The 20579-nt window shown below is 44.9% G+C and overlaps 1 protein-coding gene across 1 annotated transcript in view; it reads right to left on the bottom strand.

The window, feature by feature from the left end:
• dnah1 (dynein, axonemal, heavy chain 1) overlaps positions 1 to 20579 on the bottom strand; it is a 395000-nt gene that overhangs the window by 362916 nt on the left and 11505 nt on the right. The window contains exons 3-4 of the mRNA XM_048606524.1: positions 16441 to 16513; positions 14479 to 14653 (exon numbers count right to left, since the gene is read on the bottom strand). Of these exons, the coding sequence (XP_048462481.1) occupies positions 14479 to 14653; positions 16441 to 16513 (248 nt within the window). The remainder of the gene's footprint in view (positions 1 to 14478; positions 14654 to 16440; positions 16514 to 20579) is intronic.

Raw genomic sequence — 20579 nt, forward strand, 5'->3', positions numbered from 1 at the left:
CTGCAGAATCAGCCCTATCGACCCTGCAAACTCCTCCTTACTAATATTTGGGGGCCAGTGGCAAAATTTGGAGAGCTGACTCAAAGACTAGTCAAGAAACAGCGTCATATGCATGGAATCATACCTTACAGACAATGACACACGTCACTATCACTGTCCTTAGATGAGTCCTGTCCCACGAGCAGGACAGACCCTGCAGACGTGGCAACACAGTGGTATTCTGACCAGATTGATTTGACCTGAGAGTACTCGACACTGACTCTGACGCCTAGGAGTCTCATGGCTCCTGCTGATTACCATGTGCCATCCTCCCTCGGTTGATAAATCGGCAGCAGTATTATTGCTGGATTATTAATCCAGAGACCCAGCTAACGTTCTGGGGACCTGGGTTCGAATCCTGCCATGGTAGATGGTGGAATTTGAATTAAATAATGATCTGGAATTAAGAGTCTAATGATGACCATGAAACCATTGCCGATTATCAGGAAAGACCGATCTGGTTCACTGATGTCCTTTTGGGAAGGAAATCTGCCATCCTTACTTGGTCTGGACTACATGTGACTCCAAACCTACAGCAATGTGGTTGACTCTTAACTGTCTTCTGGGCAATTAGGAATGGGCAATAAACGCTGGCAAAGCCAGCGATTTCCACATCCCAAGAGTGAATTTTAATAAAAAAAACTCCTCCATGTTGAACAGCACTTGGAGGAAGCACTGAGAGTGTAAATGGCACCAAATGTACTCAATGTCCACCATCAGGAGTAGTTTGCAGCAGGATTACCAATCAAGCTGGTCAGGTCCTAAAGGACAAAGCTGCCTGGCTGAGACTGCAGCAGGTGGTGACGCAACCAACAAAAGGGAAAAACATAGCTGATCTCATTGTCACGAATTTCTCAGCTGCAGATGCATCTGTCCATGACAGGATTGATAACAGCAACCACCGCACAGTCCTGTGGAGACAAAGCCTCATCTTAAACTGGAGAATACCCTCCGTTGTGTTGAGCGGCACTAACATCGGCTAAATGGGACAGACTTGGAACAGATATAGGAACTCAAAACCAGATATCTATGAGGCTTTGTGGGACATCAACAACAGCAGAACTTACTCCAGCACAATCTGTAACCTCATGGCCCAGCATATCCTGCACTCAACCATTACCATTGATCCAGGGGATCAACACTGGTTGAATGGATAGTATAGGAGGGCATGCCAAGAACAGCACCAGGCATACCTAAAAATAAGGTGCCAACCTGGTAAAACTACCAAACAGGACTATCTGCATGCCAAATAGCATAAGCAGCAAGAGTTAGAGCTAAGCCAGCCCATAACCAATAGATCAGATCTAAACTCTGCAGTTCTGCCACACCCAGTCGTGAATGGTGATGGACAATTAAACAACTCACTGGAGGAAGCATGCCAAAAATCCCCATCCTTACTGACAGAGGAGCCCAACCTATCCATGCAAAAGATAAGACTGCAGAATTTGCAACAATCTTCAGCCAGAAGTGCCAATTGGATGATCCATCTCAGCCTTCTTCAGAGGTCCCCAACATCACAGATGAAAGTTTTCATCCAATCTGATTCATTTCAAATAATATTAATAAATGGATGAATAGTGCAAAGGTTATGGGCCCTGGCAATAGTACCGATGACTCGAGATCTTGCTACCCGCCAAGCCAAACTGTTTCAGTACTGCTACAGCACTAGCATCTCCCGACAATTTGGAACATTGCCCAGGTCTGTTGAGCACAAAAACACAGAGCAAATCCAACCTGACCAATCTCCCCTCAAGCAGTCTACTCTCTATCATCAGTAAAGTGATGGAAGGTGTCGTCAACAGCGCTATTATGCAGCGCTTACTCAGCAGTAACCTGCTCAGTGACACCCAGTTTGGGTTCCGCCGGACACTCAGTTCCTGATCTTATTACAGACTTGAACCACAAATTCACAAACAGCTGAATTCCTGAGGTGAGGTGAGGGTAACTGCAGAGTCCTGCACCAAAACCACTTATTTCCACTTCAGTGACAATGACCTGACTCCACCTTAGTTTCAGCTCATCTGCTGAACCTCTCATCCATTCCTGTGTTACCTCTCAACTTAACTATCCAAACACACTCCCAGTTGGCCTCTCACATTCAACGTCTCTGTAATCTCGAGAATATCTAAAATTCTGCTGCACACATATTCATTTGTACCAAAACCTGTTCACCCATCACTGTTGTGCTCCCTGACCTACAAAGGCTCCTATCTATAAGCAACAATTTAAAATTCACACCCTTGATTTAATTCCTGGCTGTGATGATCCCTATCTCCCTGCACCACACAACCTTCGAGACTCCAACAATGCATTTAATCATTGCTTCACAATTGGAGGCTGTTTCTACAGTTGCCAGGCAACATGGTCTGGAATTCCCATGATAAACCTCTCCGGTTTGCTTTCCTTCTTTAAGATATTCATGAAAACCTGCGTATTTGGTAATGCTTTTGGTCACCTGACCTGATATTTATATCTATGGCCTTACATCAAAAGTTCCTTGATAACATTTTTGTGAAATTATAAACATGATAAAAATAAAAATTACACCATACACCATCAGCTCTTCAGTATCGCTAGATGAATGATCTGTAACTTTTCAAATAACCGCATTGCGGGAGCACCTTCATCATACAAACTGCAGCAGCACAAGAAAGTCAAACATCGCCTTTCCCACAGGCAACAGGGCTTTGGCAACGATCGCTGGTATCTGTGGAAGGAGAAACAGAGTAAATGTTGCAGAAGTGCAAAATGAATGACATGGAATAAAAATGCTGTAGAATTTGATGGTCTGAAATGGAAGGGAAATGCACTCTCTTTCTCGGAAAATATTTCCTGACTGTGAAAGATACCATTCAAAAATTAATCTTGTAAGAGAGCAGCACATGGTCAGGTGATGGGCAGCAGTGGAAAATTCATTTACAAAAGGTCTATGAAAGTAACAGTAAAATACAAAACAGAGATCAAATATATCCACCATTAGAGACTGAAGAGATTAGATACCGACAAAGAGGTGATCAGGGAGCACAGAAGTGAGTAAGAGCAGTGCGAGCTGCTATGATCCCACGCTCTGGTAAAGAAATCCAGAAGAAACAAACATTTCTCTTGAGACAACAAGGTGCAGGGCTGGATGAACACAGCAGGCCAAGCAGCATCATAGGAGCAGAGAGGCTGACGTTTCGGGCCTAGACCCTTCATCAGAAAAGGGGGAGGGGAAGGGGGTTTTGAAATAAATAGGGAGAGAGTGGGAGGCGGATAGAAGAGGGATAGAGGAGAGGATAGGTGGAGAGGAAACAAACAGGTCGAAGAGGCGGGGATGGGGCCAGGAAAGGTGAGTGTAGGTAGGGAGTTAGGAAGGGGATAGGTCAGTCCAGGGAGGACGGACAGGTCAAGGGGGCGGGATGAGGTTGGTCGGTAGGAGATGGAGGTGCGGCTTGAGGTGGGAGGAGGGGATAGGTGGGAGGAAGAACAGGTTAGGGAGGCAGGGACGAGCTGGACTGGTTTTGGGATGCGGTAGGGGGAGGGGAGATTTTGAAACTTGTGAAATCCACATTGATACCATTGGGCTGCAGGGTTCCCAAGCGGAATATGAGTTGCTGTTCCTGCAACCTTCGGGTGGCATCGTTGTGGCACTGCAGGAGGCCCAGGATGGACATGTCGTCTGAGGAATGGGAGGGGGAGTTGAAATGGTTCGCGACTGGGAGGTGCAGTTGTTTATTGCGAACCGAGCGTAGGTGTTCTGCAAAGCGGTCCCCGAGCCTCCGCTTGGTTTCCCCGATGTAGAGGAAGCCACACCGGGTACAGCGAATGCAGTATACCACATTGGCAGATGTGCAGGTGAACATCTGCTTGATGTGGAAAGTCTTCTTGGGGCCTGGGATGGGGGTGAGGGAGGAGGTATGGGGGCAGGTGTAGCACTTCCTGCGGTTGCAGGGAAAAGTGCCGGGTGTGGTGGAGCTGGAGGGGAGTGTGGAGCGGACAAGGGAGTCACGGAGAGAGTTGTCCCTCCGGAAAGCAGATAAGGGTGGGGAGGGAAAGATGTCTTTGGTGGTGGGGTCGGATTGCAGATGGCGGAAGTGTCGGAGGATGATGCGTTGGATCCGGAGGTTGGTGGGGTGGTACGTGAGGACGAGGGGGATTCTTTTTCAAGGACCGTAACTTCCCCACCTCGGTGGTCGAGAACGCCCTCAACCGTGTCTCCCACATCTCCCGCACCTCATCCCTCACACCCCGTCCATGCAATAAGAACCAAAAAAGAATCCCCCTGCACCTCCCAGTCGCGAACCATTACAACTCCCCCTCCCATTCCTCAGACGACATGTCCATCCTGGGCCTCCTGCAGTGCCACAACGATGCCACCTGAAGGTTGCAGGAACAGCAACTCATATTCCGCTTGGGAACCCTGCAGCCCAATCATATCAATGTGAATTTCACAAGTTTCAAAATCTCCCCTCCCCCTACCGCATCCCAAAACCAGTCCAGCTCGTCCCTGCCTCCCTAACCTGTTCTTCCTCCCACCTATCCCCTCCTCCCACCTCAAGCCGCACCTCCATCTCCTACCGAACAACCTCATCCCGCCCCCTTGACCTGTCCGTCCTCCCTGGACTGACCTATCCCCTTCCTAACTCCCTGCCTACACTCATCTTTACTGGCTCCAACCCCGCCTCTTCAACCTGTTTGTTTCCTCTCCACCGATCCTCTCCTCTATCCCTCTTCTATCCGCCTCCCACTCTCTCCCTATTTATTTCGGAACCCCCTTTTCTGATGAAGGGTCTAGGCCCGAAGCGTCAGCCTCTCTGCTCCTATGATGCTGCTTGGCCTGCTGTGTTCATTCAGTTAAGTACTGTCTGGCTGGTTGCACTTGACGCTGCAGCACTCTACTATACTGAAAGTAATGTTTCTCCTCATCAGTGTCTTCGTCTTCTGCCTTGGACGGCTGATCCTGCTCTCTCAGCACTTAAGCATCTATCATATCCGCTCTTTGCCTGCTGCAGTTGTACAGAGAACAGCATGCAACGATTACATGGCACACTGTGTCTGGAGCATACTGCATGATTGCCCAGACTGATCCAAGCATCAGAACCTCATCTTCAAGAAGCCTATTTTCTACTCCACGATGGCTATGGTGGAAGAATGGGCTACAATATGTCTATTCCCGGCCTCAGTCAGGGCGTTGCATAATGGAGTTATCAGACATGGTTGCAGAGGGCAGCCCTTGTCTGCCAGTGACCATCCTTGTAAACCACACAACCCTTGGAATGAAGCAGGAACCTAAGAGTTATCAAGGATATAGGCATCATGGCAGCTTCCAGGATATTTGGTACAGGTCTGTAAATTTGTGGCTCCAATGATCACAGATAACCTGTACAATTACTGGAAGGAAGACTTTTCTAAAGTCTGCCACGTAATGATATGATGCCCTCAATGTGATATATACAGTTTATAGCACCCTGTACCTGGGCGAATCCAGCTATTTTGGCAAAGTCTACTAACCTCATCGTGGGGAAACAAGATGAACCATTGTGATCTGGCACAAATTATATTAGTTAGCAACCTTGATAAATTTGTGGGTTGAGAATTTAGAGATCGTACATAGGTCTCCAATGGATCACTAGAAGCAGTCAGTTGCATTAAAGTTTAGCACAGCTGTCACCTTGCTAGCTGCCAGGGTAGGATGACAACTCGCCTTCTAATTTTGCAAGTCCTTCTCCAGCAGATGACACAGTCGTGTACTGGTGTCCCAGCCATCTTCAGTCTATGGCATAAATGTACCTTGCTCATCTGGAGAGAGTGGTTTCAAGGGTGATAGACTCTGAGCCCCCTGTACCTCTCCACAACCTGAAGGGGTCCTCCGTGCAACCTCTGCGTAGAAGCTGCTTGGCAGCTGCTGAAGATTGTTGCTGGTCATGACATAATGATTGACATATAGTGGACCTTGCTCTAATGTATGCAGGACAAGTCATGTAATGTAAATACAGTGGGAGATTGTAACTGAAGTAGGATTGCTGGAACCTTGTTCCATAACTCTTCATGCAACCTCACCAACATCATCCAAGGAAAATAGCATTGATTAAGACCATGTTGTCAAATATTTACTGTTCAAGGTGAGAAGAAATAAACTCCATGCTCTTGTGTAGGCTATGAGCTTTTGGATTATCTTTATGGCCTGTGGCTACCACATTTGAAGTCACCTGTGAATACCTCTGCTTCACAGAGATAAGTATAACCATTTTGTAATGATCAACAACATTTTCAAAAATGCTCATGTGAGAATTTGTATTCCACACTGTTGGTCACTGCATGCAGTTCACATGTAGAATTCAACATATATGTATATATTTTACCAGTGCCCTGGATAATTTTTTTTCTTCAGTGCAAACCTCTCAGGCCTGTGTGTGGCAGCAATTTTTGGAATCAAAGATTATTGCTGCAAATGCTGATCACTGTGCGCAGACTTGCAGCTTAGAGGGAACATTGATCATTACCTGTACTGTGATATGCCCTATTAATGCAGTTGCCGCTTGAAGAGCCTCACATCATCCACAAGTAGAGCCCATGTCCTCAGAAGGAAATAACACTTATTGTACCAACTCTGGGTATGGTGACAGCATTTTTTAATTTCCAATTCACATTAGCAATTTTGTTGAGAACACAAGACAGCACAGGTCAGGCTTTGCAGGGAAAGCCAAAGGGTCAGCCTGTTAATCTAGCAGACATCCCAAACTTTCATGTCTTTGTTCCTTCCACTCCCTGTTGTCCCCACTAAGCTGTGCACACTCCCACTGGATTCTTTCATTTAGGTTTTCATCTCCCCAAATTACACTCAAGCCTAAGGGTACAGCCTAGTCATGCTAATCATAGCGATGCACTGACCCCCCCCACAACCATTGATGACCTCTCCCCAGTTGCCAGTTTCCTCCAATGCACTGCCCTCTCCCACCTTTATATGTTGAGTTGCCCTGTCACAATTATTGTCCCTTCTGCATCCCAGCATGCTGCCTCCAATTGCCACAAATGACTGCCCATGCTTTTCCACTATGGCAGTCGGTTCCTGATGACCTTCCCTTGACTTTCAGCGAACCGACACCTAGATTATTTGTGGCCAAGCCCCCTGACTGACTTGGACAACAGCCCAAAACGATAAGTGACAAGAATGGTGGTCTCTGTGCAACGCTTCAAGTGAGTTACTACTACTCCCTGTACTGGCTGCACTGGACCTGTGTGGCTATCTCCTGTCATCTCCTGTGGCTATCCCCATCTCGAACAAGTATGCTGTTTTGGAAAATGTAGGAGGTGATGGATGTTCAGGGAAATGTAGCACTGACAGCCAGAGACCGGCTCTGATGTAATGAGGGGTATGCCAGGTTCCAAGCAATCGATTGTGATAGCTGACTCTCTATTTGGAGCCACAGACAGAGGATTCTGCGGCCGACAGCAAGACATCAGATGTGTGTTGCCTCCCTGTGTTGCCAGAATAAATGACATTGCAGAGAGAGTGCAGAATATTCTCAAAGGGAAGCGGGACCAGCAGGAGGTCATTGTGCAAATTGGAACTAACGACATAGAAAGTGAAAAGGACAAGATTCTGAGGAGAGAGCATGGGAAGTTAGGCAGGAATTTAAAAAGTAGATCCTTAAGAGTAGTAATATTTGGATTACTCCCAGTGCCACAAGCTAATGAGGGTAGGAATAGGAGTATTCCATCACATTCCTGACTTGTGCCTTGCAGATGGTGGACAGGATTTGAGGAGTCAGGAGGGGAGTTACTCGCTGCAGTATTCCTAGCTTCTGGCCTGCTCTTGTAGCCACTGTTTTTATGTGGTGAGTCCAGGTGAGTCTCTGGTCAATGATAACACCCAGGATGTTGATAATGGGTGAATTCAGTGATGGTAACACCATTGAATGTCAAGGAGTGGTGGTTAGATTGTCTCTTATTGGTGATGGTCTTAGCCTGGCATTTGTGTAGTGTGAACGTTTCTTGCCACTTGTCAGCCCAAGCCTGAATTTTGTCCCAATCGTGTTGCATTGGGATATGGACTGCTTCAGTATCTGAGGTGTCATGAATGGTGCTGAACATTGTGCGGTCATCAGCGAACATCCCCACTTCTGACCTTATGACAGAGGGAAGGTCATTAATGAAGCAGCTGAAGATGGTTGGGCCTAGGACACTACCCTGAGGAACTCCTGCAGAGATATCCTGAAGCTGAGATGATTGACCTCCAACAATCATGACCATCTTCCTATGTGTCAGTTATGACTCCAACCACTGGAGAGTTTGCCCCGTGATACCCATTGATTCCAGTTTTGCTAGGGGTCCATGATGCCACACTCGGTTGAATGCAGCCACGATATGAAGGGCTATCACTCTCATCTCAACTCTGGAATTCAGCTGTTTTGTCTGTGTTTGAACCAAGGCTGTAATAAGGTCAGGAGCTGAGTGGCCCTGGCGGAACACAAACATGACATCACTGAGCAGGTTATTTCTGAGCAGGTGCTGCTTGATAGCACTGTTGATGACACCTTCCATCAATTTACTGATGATTGAGAGTAGACCGATGGGGCGGTAATTGGCCGGGTTGGATTTGTCCTGCTTTTTGTGTACAGGACATACTTGGGCAATTTTCCACATTGTCAGGTAGATACCAGTGTTGTAACTGTACTGGAACGTCTTGGCTAGGGGATTGGTAAGTTCTGGAGCACAAGTCTTCAGTACTATTGCTGGAACATTGTCAGGGCCTGTAGCCTTTTCAGTTTCCAGAGTCTCCAACCATTTCTTGAAATCACGTGGAATGAATCAAATTGATTAAAGACAGGTATCTGTAATGCTGGGGACCACTGGAGGAGGGCGAGAGATCATCCACTCGGCACTTCTGGCTGAAGATTGCTGCGAATGCTTCAGCCTTATCTTTTGCATTGATGTGCTGGGCTCTTCCATTGTTGAGGATGGAGATATTTATAGAACCTCCTCCTCCAGTGAGATGTTTAATTGTCCATCACCATTCATGACTGGATGTGACAGGACTGCAGAGCTTAGATCTGATCTGTTGGTTGTGGGATCACTTAGCTCTGTCTATCGCTTGCTGCTTTCGCTGTTTGGCATGCAAGTAGTCCTGTTTGGTGGCTTCACCAGGTTGATGCCTCATCTTCAGGCATGCCTGGTGCTGCTCCTGGCATGCCCTCCTGCACTCTCCATTGAACCAGGGTTGATCCCCTGGTTTGATGGTAATGGCTGAGTGGGGGATATGCTGGGCCATGAGGTTACAGATTGTGCTGGAGTATAATTCTGCTGCTGTTGATGGCCCACAGCACATCATGGATGCCCAGTCTTGAGTTGCTAGATCTGTGTGAAGTCCGTCCCATTTGGCATGCCGATAGTGCCACACAACACGATGGAAGTTACTCTCAATATGAAGGCAGGACTTCACCTCCACAAGGACTATGTGATGGTCACTCTTACCAATACTGTCATGGACAGATGCAACTGCAGCTGGCAGATTAGTAAGGATGAGGTCAAGTATGTTTTTCCCTCTTGTTGGTTCCCCCACCACCTGCCGCAGACCCAGTCTAGCAGCTATGTCTTTTAGGGATCGTAGGAACTGCCGATGCTGGAGTCTGAGATAACAAAGTGTGGAGCTGGATAAACACAGCAGGCCAGGCAGCAACAGAGGAGCAGGAAAGCCAAGCCGCTCTTGGTTGTGGGCATCGAAATCCCCCATCCAGAGTACATTGTGTGCCCTTGCCATCCTCAGTGCTTCCTCTAAGTGTTGTTCAACATTAAGCAGTACTAATTCGTTGGCTGAGGGAGGCTGGTATGTGGTAATCAGCAGGAGATTTCCTTGCCCATGTTTAACGTGAAGCCATGAGACTTCATGGGGTCCAGAGTCAATGTTGAGGACTCCGAGAGCAACACCCTCCCAACTGTATCCCATTGTGCCACCACCTCTCCTGGGTCTGTCGTGCCAGTGGGATCACAGAGCATATCCAGGGATGGTGATGGTGGTGTCTGGGACATAGTCATACTCACAGAATCGTACCTTACAGACAATGTCAGGCTGTTGCTTAATTAGTCTGTGAGACAGCTCTCCCAATTTTGGCACTAACCCCCAGATGCTAGTGAGGAGGTCTTTGTAGGGTCAACAGGGCTGTTTCTGCCATTGTTTTTTCTCATGCCTAGATCGATGCCAGGTGATCCGTCCGGTTTCATTTCTTTGAGACTTTGCAGCGATTCATACAACTGAGTGGTTTGCTAGGCCATTTTGGAGGGCAATTGAGAGTCAACCACATTGCTGTGGGTCTGGAGTCACAAGTAGGCCAGACCAGGCGAGGGTGGCAGATTTCCTTCTCTGAAGGACATCAGTGAACCAGATTGGTTTTTCCGACAATCGACAATGATTTCATGGCGATCAGTAGATTCTCAGACTTTCTTTTAATTATTGAATTCAAATTCCACCATCTGCCGTGGTGGGATTCAAACCTGAGTCCCCAGAACATTAGCTGGGTTTTTAAATTAATAGTCTAGCGATAATACCACGAGGCCATTGCCTACCCCTTAAAGACTGTCTCTGGACTCTATGTTCCTGTTAGGGTGAAGGGCAAGACTGGTAGGTGTAGAGAATGCTAGATGACTAGAGAAATTGAGCTTTTGGTCAAGAATAAAAAGGAAGCATATGTCAGGAACAGAAATCAAGGGATTCCCTATAAGAGTATAAAAGCAGTTGGAGTATACTTCAGATGGAAATCAGGAGGATATAAAGGGGACATGAGATAGCTTTGGCAAAAAAGGTTAAGGAAAATCCAAAAGGATTCTATAAATACATCAAGGACAAAGAGTAACTAGGGAGAGAACAGGGCCCCGTAAAGATCAGCAAGGCTACCTATGTGTGCAACTGTAGGAGAAGAGGGAGACACTAAACAAGTATTTTACATCAGTGTTTTTAGAGGAGAAGGATTTGGAAGATTGAGAACGTGGGAAAATAAATAGCGACATCTTGAAAAATGTCCATGTTACAGGGGAGGTGGTGCTAGATGGCTTAAAACACATAAAGGTGGATAAACCCCCAGGACCTGATCAGGTGTATCTTAGAACTCTGTGGGAAGCTAGAGAGTGATTGCTGGGCTCCTTGCTGAGATATTTGTGTCATCGATAGCCACAGGCGAAGTGCCGGAAGACTGGAGGTAGGCTAACGTGGCGCCACTATTTAAGAAACGTGGTAAGGAAAAGCCAGAGAACTTATAGACTAATGAGCCTGACATAGGTGGTGGGCAAGTTGTTGAAGGGAATCCTGAGGGACAGAATTTATATGTACTTGGAAAGGCAAAGACTGATTTGGGATAATCAACGTGGTTTTGAGCGTGGGAAATCATGTCTCACTAATTTGATTGAGTTTTTTGAAGTAGTAACAAATAGGATTGATAAGGGCAGAGCGGTGATCTACATGGACTTCAGTAAGGTGTTCGACAAGGTTCCTCATGACAGACTGGTTAGCAAGGTTAGATCACATGGAATACAGGGAGAAGTAGCTATTTGGATACAGAACTGGCTTGAAGGTAGATGACAGAGGGTGGTGGTGGAGGGTTGCTTTTCAGATTGAAGGCCTATGACCAGCAGTGTGCCACAAGGATTGGTGCTGGGTCCACTGCTTTTTGTCCAAATCCAAATGATTTGGATGTGAACATAGGAGGTATAGCTAGTAAGTTTACAGATTTGGAGGTGTAGTGGACAGTGAAGAAGGTTACCTCAGAGTACAACAGACTTGATCAGATGGGCCAATGGGCTGAGGAGTGGCAGATGGAGTTTAATTTAGATAAATGTGAGGTGCTGCATTTTGGAAAGGCAAATCAGGGCAGGACTTATACACTTAATGGTAAGGTCGTGGGCAGTGTTGCTGAACAAAGTGACCTTGAAGTACAGATTCACAGTTCCTTGAAAATGGAGTTACAGTTAGATAGGATAGTGAAGAAGGCATTTGGTATGCTTGCCTTTATTGAGTATAGGCAAATCAGGGCAGGACTCATACACTTAATGGTAAGATCCTGGGGAGTGTTGTTGAACAAAGAGACCTTGGAGTGCAGGTTCATAGTTCTTTGAAAGTGAAGTCGCAGGTAAACTGGGTAGCGAAGAAAGTGTTTAGTATGCTTGCCTTTCTGGGTCAGTGCATTGAATATAGGAGTTGGGAGGTCATATTGAGGCTGTACAGGACATTGGTTAGGCCTCTTTTGGAATATTGTGCGCAATTCTGATCTCCCTGCTATAGGAAGGTGTTGTGAAACTTGAACGGGCTCAGAAAAGATTTACAACGATGTTGCCAGGGTTGCAGCTATAGAGAGAGTGAATAGACTGGGGCTATTTTCCCTGCAGCATTGGAGGCTGATGGATGACCTTACAGAGGTTTATAAAATCATGTGGGGCATGGATAGGATAAATAGACAAGGTCTATTCCCCAGGCTGGGGGAATCCAAAACTAGACAGCATAGGTTTAAGGTGAGAGGGAAAAGATTTAAAAGGGATCTAAGGGGCAACATTTTCACACAGAGGGTGGTGCATGTATGGAATGAGCTGCCAGAGGAATTGGTGGAGGCTGGTATAGTTACAGCATTTAAAAGGCATCTGGATGGATACATGAACAAGAAAGGTTTAGAGGGATATGGGCCAAATGCTGGCAATGGGACTACATTTATTTAGGATATCTGGTCAGCATGGACGCGTTGGACCAAAGGGTCTGTTTCTGTGCTGTGTATCTCCGTGACTCTATGACAAAGGATGCAGACGGTTGTTGGCCAGAAATGTTAGGGATCATTGGATAAGATGGAAGCCTCAAGGAGCAAATGATGAAATGGAGCCATGAGGTATTAGCTCAGACTTTCATGTTAGGAATCGTTGCTAAAATAATGATACAGAGGCTGGTATCCTGTCACCAAGTCAACCTTTATTGACATTTGGAAAGTCCTTGACTTTTATCCAGTTCCCTCAGAGTCAGCTCTGAGTGAACAGAACCTCTGACACTCCTGATAAAGCCAATTGTAGTGCCTATTTGAAGTCTAGTTGGGCTTCAGCCAGTAGGCACTTTTGCCTGGTTACATCATTAATCCCACAAACCAAATGGTCTCCTGGCATCACATTCAAGGTGAAACCAATATCACATGCCTCTGCCAGTCATCTCAACCTTTTAACCTACTCGAAAATCCTGATACGGATTCCCTGAATTTCAAATTGCTGAGTAAAAATGTTCACTACTCAGAATTAGAGAATGCTTGGGGTTGTAATATTCCTTAACTAAATCCGTTAGCTCTTGAAAGGTTTAGTATCTGGTGCCTTAGGGAAAGTTAGGCTCCTAATAACTGAAAAAGCCGCAGGTCCACAAGCTGCCAGGAGACTTATCGTTGCTTTTCATCTGCCCAATGTCATTTACCCAGAAAAAATAATACATTCTTTCTACATACTGAGCCGAGTCATCAACAACAGGATCGAATGAGTCAAGCTTGCCAAATAACGGCATGATGCCAGATATGTTTACCCCAACTCAAAGACAACTGTTGCAGGTGAATTTCTTCAGGACCATGCTTTGCTCTCATCGCCATTGAAATATCTACACAGAGGCCAGTATCTTGTCACTAAGTCACCCTTTATTTACATGTGGAAAATCCTGAGCCAGCTCTCAGTGAATAGGATGTCTGACATTCCTGTTTTTATCTGTCAGGCAGGGCTCCTATTGAACCAGATCAATAGCCTCCATCAGGGAACTCATATTCTATGATGCCCACCTGCCTGACCTTGGTACAATCATTACAGTTGCTGTCTACTATCTTCCCGCAGTATGGGAGAATAGAAAACTGCAAATAAATGAGGCGTGGTTTCGTAATTATGAGATATAAATACATAAAATTAGGCCACTCACCACTTATTAGCAAGACTTTTGTTTAAAACCGCGAGTGGAAAATCAGACTCGTCACATTTTACCAATTGACTTGGCATCGCCCACATTATTCAAAAGCTGGGAAGATGCCACACAATATTTTGGCACTACAACAATATGTTAGTTAGCATACATTTTATTGCTCCAGTCCTGGAGTTGGACTTGTATGTACCACCTTTTCATTCAGACATCCACTATCAACTAAGCTATAGCTAACACCATTAAATTTAAATGGGCAAAAAGTTCCAGTTTAATTGTGTTCATTTAAAGGTTGTATTTACAGACTGTTTGATAATATTAACAACCAGCTACTATTTACAGTAATATATAGAGATAGTATCTTCAAGTTGCTAATGAGCAGCCTAGACTTTACATCAGCCTAACGTTAACCATGCTTTCTCATATTGAATCGCATAGTCAATGTTCAACATTTATTGTGCCAATGTTAAAAAGTTTAGCAAAATTAGTAGCCTGCTGGTGACAATCCCATGCTTTATTAAAGGATACGCACCAAAAGAAATGGAAGATACCTTTCAATCTCAAGTTTGCGGGGACGCTGTCCTGGAGCCACATGAAATGGAACTTGCACCTTTGGTTGAAATGATTTCAGTGTAAAGTCAGACCTTGTTTGCAATTCAGTACTTGATCCATATATTTGTGATTCTAGATGTGTTATAAGATCATCAGGCCCATCGAAGGCAGAGACTGAAATTAGGGAATTAAGTGTTATTAAGCACATAGAAGCAAACTGCAAAAGAACCAGAACAATAACAGCATGGTTCCGAGAGAAAAACTATATTAGCCACTTTTTTTCTTGAAAAGTCAACAAAGTCTAGAAATGAAAGAAAAACAGAAAGTGCATTATTCTGACAAAAGACCATGATCCTGAAATGTTCAAGCTTTTTCCCTCTGCACAAGTATTTCCAACATTTAGAGATAGTGGGAACTGCCGATGCTGGAGAATCTGAGATGACAAGGTGTAGAACTGGACGAACACAGCAGGCCAAGCAGCATCAGAGGATTAGGAAAGCTGACGTTTCGGGTCTGGATCCTTCTTCGGAAATGAGGGAGGGGAAGGGGATTCAGAAATAAATAGAGAGAGAGGGGGAGGCAGATGGAAGATGGATAAAGGAGCAGATACGTGGAGAGGAGACAGACAGGTCAAAGAGGCGGGGATGGAGCCAGTAAAGGTGAGTGTAGGTAGGGAGTTAGGGTGGGGATAGGTCAGTCCAGGGAGGACGAACAGGTCAAGGAGGCGGGATGAGGCTGGTAGGTAGGAGATGGGGGTGGGGCTTGAGGTGGGAGGAGTGGATGGGTGGGAGGAAGGACGGACAGGTTAGGGAGGCGGGGACGAGCCTGGCTGGTTTTGGGATGCGGTCGGGGAGGGGAGATTTTGAAGCTTGTGAGATCCACATTGATACCATTGGGCTGCAGGGTTCCCAAGCAAAATATGAGGTGCTGTTCCTGCAACCTTCGGGTGCCATCATTGTGGCACTGGAGGAGGCCCAGGGTGGACATGTCATCCAAGGAGTGAGAGGGGGAGTTGAAATGGTTCGCGATTGGGAGGTGCAGTCTTTGTTTAATTTGTCACACCCATGGTATCAGACAGTTTTTCCCTCAGATTTTCTGCGTATTGAAGGAATTGGAGCAGAGACGCCAAATCCATGGTACTGAAGCAAGAAATGGTTGGAATTAAATAAAATGATAAAAGTGCACTAGCTATAGACTGGGATTATACTCATTGGAATTCAGAAGAATGAGGGGAGATCTTATAGAAACATATAAATTTATGAAGGGAATAGGTAATGTGGAGGCAGGGAGGTTGTTTCCGCCAGCAGGTGAAACTAGGACTAGAGGGCATCGCCTCAAAATAAAGGGAAGCAGATGTAGGGCTGAGGTCAGGAGGAACTTCTTCACCCAATGGGTTGTGAATCTGTGGAATTCCCTGCCCAGAGAAGCGGTTGAAGCTACCTCGCTGAATGTTTTTAAGGCAAGGCTAAATAAATTTTTGAACAGTAAAGGAATTAAGGGTTATGGTGAGTGGGCGGGTAAGTGGAGCTGAGTCTCAAGAAGATCAGCCATGATCAGGCAGGCTCGAGTGGCCAGATGGCCTACTCCTGCTCCTGGTTCTTATGTTCTTATGTTCTTCTTATCTGAAGAAGCAGTAAGACTCTGAAAGCTTGTGTTTTCAAATAAACCTGTTGCACTATAACCTGGTGGCATGTGATTTCTGACCTAGATCAAAAAGGATTGAAGGAAGATTGGAGAACAGGTCCATACATAGAAACTAAACCACATTTATGAATGACAAATGCCTTATCAAAAATTTGATACCTTAACATTTGTTCAACCACTACATTCAATCTCATCTATAATATTAGGGACATACTTTGACTTTATCATTGGTGTAAAATGGGTGCTGGTAAATCAGCACCCTGCTGTACATTTTTCAATTTTTATTTCCGTATGTGCTACAGGCAATAGGTACTTACCTTGAGGAGTGTAGTTCTGCTGGCCTGACTGATTTAGATAGTGCCTTAAAACCTCAGGACCTTCTTGAACATTCTAAGAAAAATAAAATAGTATGTTATTAGACTCAAACTTTTCCAAACATAAATATTAATTAGCATTTAAAAACAGAAGATGTTGGAAATAGTCATTAGGTCATTTTACATCTATGAAGATAGAAATAGAATAATAACTAACAGCTGTAAAAGGTCTATATAGTTTGTTCAAGCTGGAGCATCACCAGACAAAAATACTGTAAAGCATTATTTGAAAGCATGAGTATAAATTTGTTTTGGCCAGAAGCACCAAACAGACCATAGCAAATTGGCTGCTTTTCTTTTTAAATCAACCTTTTCAGAGATGTTATTACACCCCTTGAGAAGGTGGGACTTGAACCTGGGGTCCGTGACTCAGATGCCATGTTATGACACAAGGATTGCAAAGTAGACCAAATCAGACTCATTAATATTAGATTTGCAACACAGTGAAATTAAAATGTTCAATGACCTTCAAAATTGCCCAATTGTTCCTAACCAGACTTTTAGAATAATTGATATCAGACACCGAGTTTATAGCTTAAACAAAAGAAAAACAATTTATTATGTATACTGTGACTTTAGTACAGCAAAGCTAAATAGATAATCTAATTAATGTCTAATTTAAAGCCAATCTTCTTTGATTGTAACCCTCACACACACACAAACAAACACAGTTAAGAGACAGATTGAAAAAAGAGTTGTAATTTCCCGGTTCAATAAACATTTCAACAATGAGTACTAGGTCCTTATGGAATCCTTGAATGATGTGTTGTATTACAGATATATAGGATTGTATCTTGCTTGAGTTTCAAAGCCACCAGTCAATGCAAACAGCTTCTAGCAGGCTCCGAGAAATATTCACTTATTTCTTATGAGCTGGGATTCTTTTGAGATCATTCAATAATTCTTTAACGAAGATAAAACTAGAGAGTATAAAACTCAAACACATCTTTCCAGACCGACAGCTTCACAGCACACAACATTCTGCCCAAGAAACCCAGTTCAAACTATAACTTTTTTTTCACCCACATTCTCTGTAGTTGGCTGGCTGGCACCAGCATCCCCTTGATTGACCAATGCAACATCCAACCAGCTGCCAGTTCTTAAACATAACACATGCTGGTGCTGAAACATCTGCACTGTTCTTAAAACATTAATTAATTCTCTTTCCAGGCCAGTTCCCATAAATAAACAGCTTGTTTGCTCTCTTCTCCTTTCCAAAATAAACTGCTGCTCACCAAAAATGCAAAAAAGTAAAGAAAAACAGTGACGGTCTCAACAGCATGGACAATACCACTGTGCCACATGAGCCTTGTTGGCTGTTCATTGTATACTCTGTCTGAGGCCCATTTCCAAACAGAGTTTTAAATTAACTATCACTTGCCAGTTCCAATTTTTTGATCAATTAAATCTCAAGACTAGTCGCTTTGATGCATAAAGGTAAGAATTCTAAAGATTTCAGTTGATAAAGAAAGGAAATGGTAGTAAACAGTGGAAAAGATAGTCTAAACTTTAGGAGGACTTAGACAAACTGGCGAAAAAAGCTGACACATAGCAAATGAGTTATAACAGCAACAACTGTCATGAAATATTTTGGATGGAAAAATGAGTAAAAGGGAAATAAACTAAATGGTACGATTTTAACAGAGATAGTAGGAACTGCAGATGCTGGAGAATCTGAGATAACAAGGTGTAGAGCTGGATGAACACAGCAGGGCAAACAGCATCATAGGAGCAGGAAGGCTGACGTTTCGGGCCTGGACCCTTCATGAGAAATGGGGGAGGGGAAGGGGGTTCTGAAATAAATAGGGAGAGAGGGGGAGGCGGATAGAAGATGGATAGAGGAGAAGATAGGCGGAGAGGAAACTGACAGGTCAAAGAGGAGGGGATGGAGCCAGTAAAGGTGAGTGTAGGTGGGGAGTTAGGGAGGGGATAGGTCAGTCCAGGGAGGACGGACAGGTCAAAGGGGTGGGATGAGGTTAGTAGGTAGGAGATGGGGGTGGGGCTTGAGGTGGGAGGAGGGGATAGGTGGGAGGAAGAACAGGTTAGGGAGGCGGGGACGAGCTAGGCTGGTTTTGGGATGCGGTAGGGGGAGAGGAGATTTTGCAGCTTGCAGAACACCTACGCTTGGTTCGCAATAAACAACTGCACCTCCCAGTCGTGAACCATTTCAACTCCCCCTCCCATTCCTCAGATGACATGTCCATCCTGGGCCTCCTGCAGTGCACAACGATGCCACCCGAAGGTTGCAGGAACAGCAACTCATATTCCGCTTGGGAACCCTGCAGCCCAATGGTATCAATGTGGATTTCACAAGTTTCAAAATCTCCCCTCCCCCTACCGCATCCCAAAACCAGCCCAGCTCGTCCCCGCCTCCTTAACCTGTCCTTCCTCCCACCTATCTCCTCCTCCCACCTCAAGCCGCACCCCCATCTCCTACCTACTAACCTCATCCCGCCCCCTTGACCTGTCCGTCCTCCCTGGGCTGACCTATCCCCTCCCTAACTCCCCACCTACACTTATCTTTACTGGCTCCATCCCCGCCTCTTCGACCTGTCTGTTTCCTCTCCACTTATCTTCTCCTCTATCCATCTTCTATCCGCCTCCCCCTCTCTCCCTATTTATTTCAGAACCCCCTTCTCCTCCCCCATTTCTCATGAAGGGTCTAGGCCCGAAATGTCAGCCTTCCTGCTCCTATGATGCTGCTTGGCCTGCTGTGTTCATCCAGCTCTACACCTGGTACGATTTTAAAATGGGTGCAGAAACAGAAAATGTGGAGGCTATACGTATACACAAGTCTTTGAAGACGACAGAACAAGTTGAGAAGGTTGTTAAAAAGGCAAATGGCAAATAGAGGCACTGAGTACCAAATCTATGACGCTCTGCAAAATGTTCATAAAATATCAGTTACAGCCCAGGACCTAATTCTGGCCAGCCCATTTTGGGAAGGATGCCAAACATTGAGAGATAGAGAGAAAAATTACTGAAAGGCAATAAGATCCAAAGGTTTCAGTCGTGTGGAGAAGCTATATTAGCTGGGCTGTTTCCTTTGGGGAAAAATATTAAGGGGAGATTTAATCTTTCAAAATCACAAAGAATTTTGATAAGAGTAATTGGGAGAACAGTTGCCAGTGATAGAAAGGTTGGTAACTAGGAAGCACAGATTTTAAGCTAACTGCCAAAGAACGTGAAGAAAACATGTTTTTCATGCGTTGAGAGAGATAGTGGGAACTGCCGATGCTGGAGAATCTGAGATAACAAGGTGTAGAGCTGGATGAACACAGCAGGCCAAGCAGCATCAGAGGAGCAGGAAAGCTGACGTTTCGGGTCTGGACCCTTCCTCAGAAAAAGGGTCCAGATCCGAAACATCAGCTTTCCTGCTCCCCTGATGCTGCTTGGCCTGCGATAGGGTTAGCAGTGTTCATCCTGCTCTACAGCTTGTTATCTCTTTTTCATGTGTTGAGTTGTTTTGAGCTGAAAAAATGTTGCCTGAGCAGGTTCAATAATAACTTTCAAACAGGAATTGGATAAATACTTGAAATTGAAACATTTTCAGGATCCTGGAGAAAAGATAGAAGTTGGCATAATTGGCTAGTTCTTTCAAAGAGTGCTGGGCCAAATAATCTTTGGAGCATACCCTTTATGATCACACAATTATTTAAAATGGACGTGTTTTAATTCTGTAATGTAAATATCCAAATAACATGTAAGTCAACACTGGTAATGTAAAATTTAAGTGACAGATAAACAATGTAAGATGCTGTATAATAAAAGACATAAGTTTCCATTTTCAGACTCCCATTCTGGGCTGTTAATTTGAACTAAGGTAAAGAACACAGTCTAGGTTTTCCTGACAGATCAGCAATGGAAATTAGTGAGGAGCAACCATCAAGTCACTTTCATAAAATTACTAACAGGGATATAACAGATATTTTGAATTATTAAGTCAGAAACTGTCAACAATTAGTTCACGGCTGATTAAACTGTATAGAGGAAAAAATGGGTTTTATGGTAGTGTCCATACCTCTAGGCCAGGAAGTCTGGGTTCAGATGTGACCTGCCCTGGAGGCTTATAACTGAACAGG

The sequence above is a fragment of the Rhincodon typus genome, chromosome 16 (genome assembly GCF_021869965.1).
Source record: "Rhincodon typus isolate 14 chromosome 16, sRhiTyp1.1, whole genome shotgun sequence".
Lineage (NCBI taxonomy): Eukaryota > Metazoa > Chordata > Chondrichthyes > Orectolobiformes > Rhincodontidae > Rhincodon > Rhincodon typus.